The sequence below is a fragment of the Mya arenaria genome, chromosome 10, assembly GCF_026914265.1.
Source record: "Mya arenaria isolate MELC-2E11 chromosome 10, ASM2691426v1".
In the NCBI taxonomy this organism is placed as follows: Eukaryota; Metazoa; Mollusca; class Bivalvia; order Myida; family Myidae; genus Mya; species Mya arenaria.
Genome location: NC_069131.1, coordinates 44,720,913 through 44,735,577, shown reverse-complemented (window position 1 = coordinate 44,735,577; position 14,665 = coordinate 44,720,913). Strand labels below are relative to the sequence as shown.

Here is a 14,665-nt window from a genome sequence, read left to right as displayed (position 1 = left end):
TTAAATAGTCACTAGCAGATTTTGAATTGCTACTGTAAATCAGCAATCACTTCGACAAAGACTACTCAGAAAATATTTATCAAAATGCATATATACTCGTATATTCGATAGGCTGTCTACGCGCGCTGTCCATGCAATTCAAGACTACGCATGCGCCCCCGGGGGACACACTCATACACCCGGGTGATATCCTCACGGCGCTCTACTTTATAGCGCGTGGATCGCTCGAGATAGTCACGGAAAACAGCGTCATAGCAATACTAGGTAGCGTGTTCTTGGTCTTTCACCGTGTGGAATTAGAATACAGGTTTCATTGTACTTTTTATCAGCAAAAGAATCACATTAATCAATTCAGTAAGTACCTTGTATTTGTGTACAGGTAAAGACGATATCTTCGGCGGTGACCTCGAGGATCTTACGAACTCAGGCAAATCACTCTACTTCGTCCGGGCGCTCAGCTACTGTGACATTAACAAGATAGAACTTCCGGTGCTCCGAGAGACGCTAACCACGTATCCGGAGTTCGCCCAGGAGTTTATGTCCAAGATCCAGGTCACGTTCAACTTAAAACGGGTATGAGCCTCTTTCAAAGCTAGATTCTAGTGTTGTTACATGTAGTACGACTTGCCATGATAATAAAAACCTTATAATACATTTAAGTTATGTATTGTAGCACAATTTAATTCTTTGTCTTGTAACGCAAGTTTAGTTCATTCAAGTTAAAGGTACACCTTATAAGTTTAAAGCCTAGAATCAGAATGATAAAGGGCTACTATGTTATCTTAGTCAACCCATTCCCTAAATGTGTTTCAGTATGCATAGTGGGAAAGTGACTTCCTGTAAAAATAATATCTTTTGTAAAACAATAAAATGGTTTCACACCTAAATCAAGAAAATAATAGAATTTGACAACAGTTGATATAAGATATAAATTTAGTCTAGCAAAAACAGAAATACTTGAAATTACAATATAAATCCATTAAAAGCCATTTATCATGGATCAAATTTTACTGAAATTGGAGCATAAAACTAGTGTCAGTGAAATGTGCTAAATTATGCAAAGCTCAATCAAAAAATTTAGGGTAATTACCTCATTATTAACGACGATGAATACATGTTTTAAAGATAAATAAAACCAGTCTCTATATACAATATCATTATATTAATCAAATAGTACAGTATATCAATATTCTTATAATCCAGTATCTAAAACACGGACATTCAATGTACATTTGTATGTAATAGGCTTTCGCAAGCAAAAAATGTTGTTTTTCTAATTCTCCCATATGAAAGGTTTATAATCATGCTGAAATAAGTCGTATCTTTATATTATATAGTCGTTGTATTATTATCATCCCACAGGGAACGCTTTATGAGCACGATCGGAATTCAAAACTTGATGACGAGACGCTCAAGTTTATTCGGCAGAAGCGGCCACACATGCAGTCCCGGGGGAGACGCCATGGACCAGAAGCAGGTATGCTACCTCCCCCATCACATACTGCAGCGTTAAAGATGTTAGGCCCTTGAAGTTGCTCAAGCAAACATTTTTGTAGAACAAAGGGTCTTTGGAAAAAACAAGTAAAAACTGTTCGAAATGCGTTCTATATAGTGAAGGAAAGTGGTATTAGGTTGCAATGTTAAGAAATTAATGCTCCCTATAGACTACGTTTCTTAGTAATTGATTCTCACTTTAGACAACTTGATAAAGAAATTGATGCTCCTTGTAGACTAAGTGACTAACTAGTTGATGCGCCATATAGATCACGGGATTAAGTAGTTGGTGCTTTATGTAGACTACTTTAAAAATAAGTTGTTGCGTCACGTGATTCACTAGTTGATGCTATAGCCTACTTGATAAACTAGTTGATGCTTTAGACTTCTTGACTTAGTATTTGATGCTTATGGTAGAATACGTGATTAAGAAGTTGATGTTGTAGACTAGTTGATAAAGTACGTGATGCTTACGGTAGACTACGTGATTAAGTAGTTGATGCTGTAGATTACTTGATTTAGTTGATGCTGTAGGCATTTGATAAAGTAGTCGATAGTCCCTGTAGACTTTTCGATTTACCAGCGTTTGCGCCATCTAGACAGCTTTATACATTAGTTGATGCTCCCTGTAGACTGCGTGATAAAGTAGTTGAACCTCCCTGTAGACTGCGTGATTAAGTAGTTGATGCTACCTGTAGACTGCGTGATAAAGTAGTTGAACCTCCCTGTAGACTGCGTGATTAAGTAGTTGAACCTCGCTGTAGACTACTTGATAAAGTAGTTGAACCTCCCTGTAGACTAAGTGATTAAGTAGTTGAACCTTCCTGTAGACTGCGTGATTAAGTTGCTGAACCTCCCTGTAGACTGCGTGATAAAGTAGTTGAACCTCCCTGTAGACTGGGTGATAAGGTAGTTGAACCTCCCTGTAGACTACGTGATTAAGTAGTTGATGCTCCCTGTAGACTGCGTGATTAAGTAGTTGAACCTCCCTGTAGACTACGTGATAAAGAAGTTGAACCTCCCTGTAGACTGTGTGATAAAGTAGTTGAACCTCCCTGTAGACTACGTGATTAAGTAGTTGAACCTCCCTGGAGACTACGTGATTAAGTAGTTGATGCTACCTGTAGACTGCATGATTAAGTAGTTGAACCTCCCTGTAGACTGCGTGATTTCTTAGTTGAACCTCCCTGTAGACTGCGTGATTAAGTAGTTGATGCTCCCTGTAGACTACGTGATTAAGTAGTTGATGCTACCTGTAGACTGCGTGATTAAGTAGTTGATGCTACCTGTAGACTGCGTGATTAAGTAGTTGAACCTCCCTATAGACTACTTGATAAAGTAGTTTAACCTCCATGTAGAGTACGTGATAAGGTAGTTGAACCTCCCTGTAGACTGCGTGATTAAGTAGGTGATGCTACCTGTAGACTGCGTGATTAAGTAGTTGAATCTCCCTGTAGACTACTTGATAAAGTAGTTGAACCTCCCTGTAGACTACTTGATAAAGTAGTTGAACCTCCCTGTAGACTGCGTGATTAAGTAGGTGATGCTACCTGTAGACTGCGTGATTAAGTAGTTGAACCTCCCTGTAGACTACTTGATAAAGTAGTTGAACCTCCCTGTAGACTACTTGATAAGGTAGTTGAACCTCCCTGTAGACTGCGTGCTTAAGTAGTTGATGCTCCCTGTAGACTACATGATTAAGTAGTTGATGCTCCAGACTACGTGATTAAGTAGTTGAACCTCCCTGTAGACTGCGTGATTAAGTAGTTGAACCTCCCTGTAGACTGCGTGATTAAGTAGTTGATGCTCCCTGTAGACTATTTGATAATGTAGTTGATGCTCTAGACTACGTGATGCTCCCTGTATAATACTTGATTAAGTACTCAATGCTGTAGACTGCGTGATTAAGTAATTGATGTTCCCTGTAGACTTCAAGACAAAGTAGTTGATGCTCCCTGTAGACTCCCTGACTTAGTAATTGATGCTCCTTGTAGACTGCGTAATTAAGTAGTTGGTACTCCCTGTAGACTACATGATAAGGTTGTTGATGCTACCTGTAGACTGCGTAATTAAGTAGTTGGTGCTCCCTGTAGACTACATGATAAGGTAGTTGATGCTACCTGTAGACTGCATAATTAAGTAGTTGGTGCTCCCTGTAGACTACGCGATAAAGTAGTTGATGCTCCATGTAAACTGTGTGATTAAGTAGTTGATGCTCCCTGTAGAGGCGGGATTAAGTAGTTGATGCTCCCTGTAGACTGCGTAATTAAGTAGTAAATGCTCCCTATAGACTACGTGATTAAGTAGTAGATGCTCCCTGTAGACTGCGTAATTCAGTAGTTGGTGCTTCCTGTAGACTGCATGATTACGTAGTTGATGCTCCCTGTAGATTACGTAATTAAGTAGTAGATGCACCCTGTAGACTGCGTGTTTAAGTAGTTGATGCTCCTTATTGACTGCGTGCTTAGGTAGTTGATGCTCCCTGTAGATTACGTAATTAAGTAGTAGATGCACCCTGTAGACTGCGTGTTTAAGTAGTTGATGCTCCTTATTGACTGCGTGCTTAGGTAGTTGATGCTCCCTGTAGACTGCGTAATTAAGTAGTAGATGCTCCCTGTAGACTGCGTGTTTAAGTAGTTGATGCTCCCTATTGACTGCGTGCTTAGGTAGTTGATGCTCCCTATAGACTACGTGATTAAGTAGTAGATGCTCTCTGTAGACTGCGTAATTCAGTAATTGATGTTCCCTGTAGACTGCGTGATTAAGTTGTTAATGCTCCCTGTAGACTACGTGATTAAGTAGTTGATGCTTCCTGTAGACTGTGTGATTAAGTAGTCGATGATCTCTGTAGACTACGTGATTAAGTAGTCAATGCTGTAGACTACGTGATTAAGTAGTTGATGCTCCATGTAGACTTCGTGTTAGAGTAGTTGGTGCTCCCTGTAGACTGCATGATTCAGTAGTTGATGCTCCATGTATACTACGTGATTAAGTAGTAGATGCTCCCTGTAGACTGCGTAATTCAGTAATTAATGTTCCCTGTAGACTGCGTGATTAAGTTGTTGATGCTCCCTGTAGACTACGTGATTAAGTAGTTGATGCTCCCTGTAGACTGTGTGATGAAGTAGTCGATGCTCTCTGTAGACTACGTGATAAAGTAGTCAATTCTGTAGACTACGTGATTAAGTAGTTGATGTTCCCTGTAGACTTCATGTTAAAGTAGTTGATGCTCCCTGTAGACTGCTTTATTAAGTAGTTGGTGCTCCCTGTAGACTATGTGATAAAGTAGTTGATGCTCCCTGTAAACTGCATGATTCAGTAGTTGATGCTCCCTGTATACTACGTGATTAAGTAGAAGATGCTCCCTGTAGACTGCGTAGTTCAGTAGTTGATGCTCCCTGTAGACTGCTTTATTAAGTAGTTCGTGCTCCCTGTAGACTATGTGATAAAGTAGTTGATGCTCCCTGTAGACTGCATGATTCAGTAGTTGATGCTCCCTGTATACTACGTGATTAAGTAGTTGGTGCTCCCTGTAGACTATGTGATAAAGTAGTTGATGCTCCCTGTAAACTGCATGATTCAGTAGTTGATGCTCCCTGTATACTACGTGATTAAGTAGAAGATGCTCCCTGTAGACTGCGTGGTTCAGTAGTTGATGCTCCCTGTACACTGCGTGATAACGTAATTCGAAGTTGAGGTTCCCTGTAGACTGCGTGACTAAGTAGTTGATGCTCCCTGTAGACTACGTAATTACAAAGTTGATGTTCCCTGTAGACTGCGTGACTAAGTAGTTGATGCCTCCTGTAGACTGCATGATTAAGTAGTTGATGCGCCATGTATACTACGTGACTAAGTTGTTGAACCTCCATTTAGACTGCGTGATTAAGTAGTTGATGCTCCCTGTAGACTACGTGATTCAGTAGTTGAACCTCCCTGTAGACTACGTGATTAAGTAGTTGATGCTCCCTGTAGACTACGTGATTAAGTAGTTGAACCTCCATGTAGACTGCGTGATTAAGAAGATGATGCTCCCTGTAGACTGCGTGATAAAGTAGTTGAACCTCCCTGTAGACTGGGTGATAAGGTAGTTGAACCTCCCTGTAGACTACGTGATTAAGTAGTTGATGCTCCCTGTAGACTGCGTGATTAAGTAGTTGAACCTCCCTGTAGACTACGTGATAAAGAAGTTGAACCTCCCTGTAGACTGTGTGATAAAGTAGTTGAACCTCCCTGTAGACTACGTGATTAAGTAGTTGAACCTCCCTGGAGACTACGTGATTAAGTAGTTGATGCTACCTGTAGACTGCATGATTAAGTAGTTGAACCTCCCTGTAGACTGCGTGATTTCTTAGTTGAACCTCCCTGTAGACTGCGTGCTTAAGTAGTTGATGCTCCCTGTAGACTACGTGATTAAGTAGTTGATGCTACCTGTAGACTGCGTGATTAAGTAGTTGATGCTACCTGTAGACTGCGTGATTAAGTAGTTGAACCTCCCTATAGACTACTTGATAAAGTAGTTTAACCTCCATGTAGAGTACGTGATAAGGTAGTTGAACCACCCTGTAGACTGCGTGATTAAGTAGGTGATGCTACCTGTAGACTGCGTGATTAAGTAGTTGAATCTCCCTGTAGACTAGTTGATAAAGTAGTTGAACCTCCCTGTAGACTACTTGATAAGGTAGTTGAACCTCCCTGTAGACTGCGTGATTAAGTAGGTGATGCTACCTGTAGACTGCGTGATTAAGTAGTTGAATCTCCCTGTAGACTACTTGATAAAGTAGTTGAACCTCCCTGTAGACTACTTGATAAGGTAGTTGAACCTCCCTGTAGACTGCGTGCTTAAGTAGTTGATGCTCCCTGTAGACTACATGATTAAGTAGTTGATGCTCCAGACTACGTGATTAAGTAGTTGAACCTCCCTGTAGACTGCGTGATTAAGTAGTTGAACCTCCCTGTAGACTGCGTGATTAAGAAGTTGATGCTCCCTGTAGACTGCGTGATTAAGTAGTTGATGCTCCCTGTAGACTACTTGATAATGTAGTTGATGCTCTAGACTACGTGATGCTCCCTGTATAATACTTGATTAAATACTCAATGCTGTAGACTGCGTGATTAAGTAATTGATGTTCCCTGTAGACTTCGTGACAAAGTAGTTGATGCTCCCTGTAGACTCCCTGACTTAGTAATTGATGCTCCTTGTAGACTGCGTAATTAAGTAGTTGGTACTCCCTGTAGACTACATGATAAGGTTGCTGATGCTACCTGTAGACTGCGTAATTAAGTAGTTGGTGCTCCCTGTAGACTACATGATAAGGTAGTTGATGCTACCTGTAGACTGCATAATTAAGTAGTTGGTGCTCCCTGTAGACTACGTGATAAAGTAGTTGATGCTCCATGTAAACTGTGTGATTAAGTAGTTGATGCTCCCTGTAGAGGCGGGATTAAGTAGTTGATGCTCCCTGTAGACTGCGTAATTAAGTAGTAAATGCTCCCTATAGACTACGTGATTCAGTAGTAGATGCTCCCTGTAGACTGCGTAATTCAGTAGTTGGTGCTCCCTGTAGACTGCATGATTACGTAGTTGATGCTCCCTGTAGATTACGTAATTAAGTAGTAGATGCACCCTGTAGACTGCGTGTTTCGGTAGTTGATGCTCCTTATTGACTGCGTGCTTAGGTAGTTGATGCTCCCTGTAGACTGCGTAATTAAGTAGTAGATGCTCCCTGTAGACTGCGTGTTTAAGTAGTTGATGCTCCCTATTGACTGCGTGCTTAGGTAGTTGATGCTCCCTATAGACTACGTGATTAAGTAGTAGATGCTCTCTGTAGACTGCGTAATTCAGTAATTGATGTTCCCTGTAGACTGCGTGATTAAGTTGTTAATGCTCCCTGTAGACTACGTGATTAAGTAGTTGATGCTTCCTGTAGACTGTGTGATTAAGTAGTCGATGCTCTCTGTAGACTACGTGATTAAGTAGTCAATGCTGTAGACTACGTGATTAAGTAGTTGATGCTCCATGTAGACTTCGTGTTAGAGTAGTTGGTGCTCCCTGTAGACTGCATGATTCAGTAGTTGATGCTCCATGTATACTACGTGATTAAGTAGTAGATGCTCCCTGTAGACTGCGTAATTCAGTAATTAATGTTCCCTGTAGACTGCGGGATTAAGTTGTTGATGCTCCCTGTAGACTACGTGATTAAGTAGTTGATGCTCCCTGTAGACTGTGTGATGAAGTAGTCGATGCTCTCTGTAGACTACGTGATTAAGTAGTCAATTCTGTAGACTACGTGATTAAGTAGTTGATGTTCCCTGTAGACTTCATGTTAAAGTAGTTGATGCTCCCTGTAGACTGCTTTATTAAGTAGTTGGTGCTCCCTGTAGACTATGTGATAAAGTAGTTGATGCTCCCTGTAAACTGCATGATTCAGTAGTTGATGCTCCCTGTATACTACGTGATTAAGTAGAAGATGCTCCCTGTAGACTGCGTAATTCAGTAGTTGATGCTCCCTGTACACTGCGTGATAACGTAATTCGAAGTTGAGGTTCCCTGTAGACTGCGTGACTAAGTAGTTGATGCTCCCTGTAGACTACGTAATTACAAAGTTGATGTTCCCTGTAGACTGCGTGACTAAGTAGTTGATGCCTCCTGTAGACTGCATGATTAAGTAGTTGATGCGCCATGTATACTACGTGACTAAGTTGTTGAACCTCCATGTAGACTGCGTGATTAAGTAGTTGATGCTCCCTGTAGACTACGTGATTCAGTAGTTGAACCTCCCTGTAGACTACGTGATTAAGTAGTTGATGCTCCCTATAGACTACGTGATTAAGTAGTTGAACCTCCATGTAGACTGCGTGATTAAGAAGATGATGCTCCCTGTAGACTACATGATTAAGTAGTAGAAGCTCCCTTTAACTACGTCATTCAGTTGTTGATGCTTGCAGTAGAGTACGTAATTAAGAAATTGATGCTCTCTATGGACTGCGTGCTTAAGTAGTTCATGCGCCACGTAGACAACGTGATTACGTACTAGATGCTCCCTGTAGACTTCGTGATTATGTCGATTCAGATAATGGGTCATGACCTCATACTAAATTTTCTTTTTACCTGAGTTTTAACGCTAGTTATAGCTTTCATACTATACTCTGTAAAACACGAGTTATAGCTTTCATACTACACTCTGTAAAACACGAGAACTTTATAGCTTTCATACTACACTGGTAAAACACGTCAGATGTAATAATGTCTGCAATATACATATGCTATATTTGAGATGAACACATGAACTTGATTCGTGTAAAGCCACTGTACACAACGAAGTAAATGTTTCAGACCTGAAAGACATTTAATAATTTATGTTAATGAGAATAGATCGTTTGATCATGTCAGTTCATTTCAATTAATTTTAGGTCTTCCGTGCAATTATTTAGAGCAAAACATGCTTTAATCAGCTACTTTCCGAGGGACAACGTCAATGGCAGGGATCACCAGTAATTACGCAAAATTTATTTACGTAATTAACTATGCTATGCATGTACGAGTATATACGGGATAATTTAGAAGCTTCGTCTCAATGAGTGTTAGCAAAACGTTTTCGCTAAAGCAAATCGTGAAAAGCACAATAGCAAGTAAGTGAACTATGCACACTTGTGTGTACATTATCATTTTACAGAGCGCGGCGGGCGGACGGGGTTGCGACGGCTGGGGCGACACCAGAACGCCCCACGACAGGAAGAAGGTGAGGCCGTCACTCGGGTGCATGAAATATCCCCTCAGCAAGCGTTCACGGACATTGATGTAGAGTTTGAAGATAGAAGTGAACAAAGTACGTCTGTTACTTCAATGGTCTACATTGTACTGAATTTCCAATATTTACACCACAACTTCCATTCCTTCAATGGACATCTTCGGAAATGTCCGGATCGCGAATATTTACGTATTAAAGAGACTATACACCAGATTGGCACCAAAAAAAGTTTTTTTTAATCTCGGCACAGTTACTTAATAAAATGTTTAATTCTTCTTTGATATCATAATTGTAAAAAAAAATAATACCAAAACGAGTCGAAGACCGGGTTCGAACTGGTGTCGCCGAAATAGCAGTCCAGTGTTGTATCCACTGTGCTACGATGTCTTACTCTAAACCGTTGGTATATTTATGCTATATACCTTACTTGGTAATTATCACGTGATAACATCGACTAGCCAATCACGCATAAAAATCAATTCTTTATAGACATACCTAGTAATCTTTTTTAATGGAAAAATACGAAAAAACTGCAAAAATAAATTAATTGTAAACTATGTGGTACTTCAATTAGTTAGTTTCAGTGCATTGTACACATCGGTACCAAGTTTGTCAGTTTTCGATAAAAAAAATCGCTATTTCATCATAGGGTGTATAGCCCCTTTAAAGTGTAATTTTATAATAGTTACATGTATTGTTGCCATAAGCGTTTAAAATTTACGTTAACATGTGATCTTATTTTGGGACTTTTTTGGCCGTAGAAATATAATGTGCAAACCGGTCGGGTCGTTATATGTACGGTATGGATGAGAAAGAATTACTAAAAAGTTTTCTTAAATGAAATTAAGTATTATATTAACAATTCTGGAAATACATAATGAACTATTGGTGTAAATATATGTAATGAGTTGCGTAATTGATGTCATTATCAAGGATATGAACGCAGTTTGTCTGATTAAAGTCGGACTCCACAGACTTAACCCAGCCATCTGCGTTCATACAAAGATAATGACATAAATCACGCATTTCATTTCTTAAATAGTTGAAATAGTTTCCAACAAATTCAGTTAAACCATAGCATGGCTGGTACGGTTTTTTTTCCTCATTGTCATTGTAATATTATGAAAGTCTTTCATTGTCATTTTTTCCGCGTGTTCATCCAATGTACATGTAAGCATGCAAACGATAAGGATTAAAATCTGTTTAGGTGTCAATAGATTCCAGCTAGCGTTCCGCTGATATGTTTGTCCTTGTAGTTTCCACTACATTATCAACACCTTATCACTATGGGATCGTTGCAGGGTCGAAGGCGGATGTTAATCCTATGGTATGCAGGCGTCCGAAGCAGGAGCGTGTCTCCTTCCGGGAGTCTCAAACAACCGGAACTAAAATCATAGATAACAGAATATTCATGAAAAACGCGGGTGACGAAAACTCCGGTACTCATTAGTATTAAAGCATAACTGTAAAATATTGTTACTCATATTTCTCATAATTCTACTCTATAAATGCTGTTAAAGTTTCTACAGGACTGTCTTTCTTTGTCGACTGCTTTAAGAAGTATTGCATCCACTAGCATTTCTAATACATGTACAGTTACTGCTACTACCAACAGAACTCGCTACTAAGAAACAAGCACTCCTTTCTGCATCGATTGAATGTTTATGAAGACGACATTTTAGGTGGATATATAATTGCAACAAAATAGGAAGGTTTAAAATCATTTTTCTCGTAGAAACACATTTAATGAACATAAAATCGTCTGATGTAAATGACAACGACATTTATTCATCATCTCCTAACAGCTTCCGTTGCACGACGACCGTTGTCTGTATCCAGTTACACCGGAAGTCGGCTCTCTACGGAGTCAGACTGCGCGACCGAATGGGGGGAAATCGACAGGAAGCTCACTTCACTCACCGTGTAAGTTGTGAACATAAATGTGAAACAAAATAGAGTGTTCTTCCTTAACATTTTAAAAAATAAATCCCTTTATTCAATCATTCTTGCCGTTTAATTCTGCACAAGAAGGTGTAGCTCTTAATTTACAGAAAAGAAAACGTCAATTTCACCGTATTCGATTAGCCTTTGTTTCGACTATGTATTTTACGCGCAAAATCAGCCAGTGTTTTTTTTTTCTAAATTCTCATCTGCAATAAATTGTTTTATGAATTCTTTAAATAAAAATGCCTGAAGTTCATGCTAAATTATTTCAGGCGTATGCACAAATTCGAGGGACAGTTGTGCGATACAGTTGACAATATACTGCTGTTGTTAGGACACAAACCCTCGTTGCCCACGTTACTTGGAGACCGTTGCCACGTTGACCAATATTTGCCGGAAATGAACAGTTTAAGAAGTATCGAAAGCAAGAAAAAAGGACCGAAGCTCATAAGGTCACAGACAGAACTGGTGAAGCTCATAGATAGCATGTGATATTGTGGTGTATAGGCTGTTGGGGGTGAATTTGCTGTTGTGATGTATAAGCTGTTGGGATGTATGTTATTGTGATGTATAAGGCTGTTGGGATGTATGTGCTATTGTGATGTATAGAATGTTGGGATGTATGTGCTATTGTGATGTATAGGCTGTTGGACTGTGTGTGCTATTGGGATGTAAAGGCTGTTGGGGTGTGTGTGCTATTGGGATGTATAGGCTGTTGGGGGTGTGTGTGCTATTGGGATATATAGGCTGTTGGGATGTATGTGTTATTGTTGTGTATAGGCTGTTGGGATGTATGTGTTATTGTGGTGTATAGGCTGTTGGGATGCATGTGCTATTGTGATGTATATGCTGTTGGGATGTATGTGCTATTGGGATGTATAGGCTGTTGGGATGTATGTGCTTTTTTGATGTAAAGGCTGTTGGGATGTATGTGCTTTTGTGATGTAAAGGCTGTTGGGGTGAATGTGCTATTGGTATGTATAAGGCTGTTGGGATGTATGTGCTATTGGGATGTATAGGCTGTTGGGGTGTCTGTCCTATTGTGATGTATAGGCTGTTGGGGTGTGTGTGCTATTGTAATGTATATGCTGTTGGGTTGTGTGTGCTATTGTGATGTATAGGCTGTTGGGGTGTGTGTGCTATTGTAATGTATATGCTGTTGGGTTGTGTGTGCTATTGTGATGTATAGGCTGTTGGGCTGTATGTGCTATTGTGATGTATAGGCTGTTGGGCTGTATGTGCTATTGGGATGTATGCGCAATTGGTGTGCATGTGCTATTGGGATGTATGCGCCATTGGCGTTGATGTGCTATTGGGCTGTATGTACCATTGGCGTTCATGTGCTATTGTGATGTATGCGCAATTGGTGTGCATGTGCTATTGGGATTTATATGATATTGTCAAGTGTGATGTTTTGCTGGGACTCTGTTATATGGGAATGCGTGTCTTATATTTGGTAACTGTGTGATATTTAAAAACTTAAGGATGAATATTTATAATGTATGTGATATTAGTTAACATGTGGTAAATGTATGTAATAGTGGAGTTTACTAATTGAGATGTATTCCCTCCCGTTGATGTACATACAACATATAAACATATGGTTGAAATATAATATTTTGAATGTATGTGATATATGATCAAAATGAACTTAAGATATATGTACATTATATTTAGTTTATATATAAAACTGATGTGTGATTTTGATGTGTGATATTGAATATAATCTTGTAGAATCAGTGGATCACCTGTTGATATCTGCTCAACATAACTGTAATTAGTGTCGCTTGCCGATATTGCAAGACTTTGAGAGAGGCGTTACTGTTCACTTCTCGTGTTGCCACTTATTAACAATTGGCCAATTGTTAAAAACTGATAAAGTTTTCAACGTGATTAACGAGATCGTTGTTAACTTGAATGTTTTCATGATTTTATCATACATTTCAATAAAACAAGTCCAGCTGAAATATTTGTCTCAAATCTTGTTAGAAATACTCATCCAGTATCCATAAATTTAAAGTTCCAGAGCAGTGAAGATTCCCAAATTAACAACGATAACGTTAACAGCATAATTAACTATCGACACTATATATTATCATTGCGATGATGAACGTGTGTCAATAAACTGCTGAACATGCTTCATTGTTATGCCCCCGAAGGTGGGCATATTAAAATCGCACCGTCCGTCCGTCCGTCCGTCCGGCACTGTAACTTTCCCTTGTATGGACAGATTTTAAAAAACTTGCCACATGTGTTCCACATACCAAGACGACGTGTCGCGTGCAAGACTCGTGTCCCTACCTCAAAGGTCAAGGTCACACTTAGTGTTTATTCACAATGGAGTGCTGCATATAAGGACATAGAGTATAGGTTGTCGTGTCCGGGCTGTAACTTTCCCTTGTATGGGCAGATTTTAAAATAACTTGCCACATGTGTTCCACATACCAAGACGACGTGTCGCGTGCAAGACCCGTGTCCCTACCTCAATGGTCAAGGTCACACTTAGTGTTTATTCACAATGGAGTGCTGCATATAAGGACATAGAGTATAGGTTGTCGTGTCCGGGCTGTAACTTTCCCTTGTATGGACAGATTTTAAAATAACTTGCCACATGTGTCGCGTGCAAGACCCGTGTCCCTACCTCTAAGGTGAAAGATACACTAGTGTTTATTCACAAGGGCATTCTGAATATAAGGACATAACAGTGTAGGTTGTCAAGTATGGGTGGTATTTTTTATGTTCAGAGGCAATTTAAAATAACTTGCCACATGTATTTGACACGTAAAGGAAATATCAAATTTTCATGTACTGACCTTGTTCGTAGGTCAATGTCACATTCTGGGGCATTCGTCACATACTGTGACAGCTCTTGTTTATTATACATTGATGTTTTACTATTGTTTGACCGTTATTGCACAATAAAGAATGCTGATAGGATTAAAATGGTTTTCCTTATTCAATATCCTCGTCTGTGCTAACTATTTTGACAATAAGTAATTCATGAAACAAATAAAACGACTTGTGATATCATTAGTTATCAAAAAGGTCGTTTGGATTTCAAAATATACCTCATTTGAAGCTTTAAATAGTACATTAAAATCAATGTTTAAATGTCCTTTAGCTATGTTCACTATTGTAACAATCAAATACAAAAAAATATTCACACACAAGAAATCTGATTAAAAAGATTATTCGATAATTATAATATTTTTTATAAAGATCCGTTAACCGCAGAAAGCAGATCTAAAAAGAATAGCAACAAAACTAAACAATGCAGGGAGATTTACCAACACTGTATCTTTTTAGACGTTCTGCGCATGCGCGCAGGTAGTCTTAAGACCGCAAACTCCAAAGAACTACTTCTATGCATGTCGTTTTAACCCATTTTTTAGTCTCAATGCGCTCTATGTATAGCAGAATGACGTCGAAACAATAAAAATAAATTGGTTGTATTGCAGTCCGCGTATGAGTTTTTGCTT

General features: G+C 39.4%; 1 protein-coding gene across 1 annotated transcript in view; it reads left to right on the top strand.

The window, feature by feature from the left end:
- Positions 1-13,608, top strand: part of LOC128206161 (potassium voltage-gated channel subfamily H member 7-like) — a 66,529-nt gene extending 52,921 nt beyond the window's left edge. Inside the window, exons 9-15 of the mRNA XM_052908458.1 lie at positions 112-264; positions 380-573; positions 1,363-1,477; positions 9,168-9,320; positions 10,544-10,681; positions 11,048-11,165; positions 11,459-13,608. Coding sequence (XP_052764418.1) covers positions 112-264; positions 380-573; positions 1,363-1,477; positions 9,168-9,320; positions 10,544-10,681; positions 11,048-11,165; positions 11,459-11,678 — 1,091 coding nt within the window. The 3' untranslated portion in view covers positions 11,679-13,608. The remainder of the gene's footprint in view (positions 1-111; positions 265-379; positions 574-1,362; positions 1,478-9,167; positions 9,321-10,543; positions 10,682-11,047; positions 11,166-11,458) is intronic.
- The last annotated feature ends 1,057 nt before the right edge of the window (positions 13,609-14,665 follow it).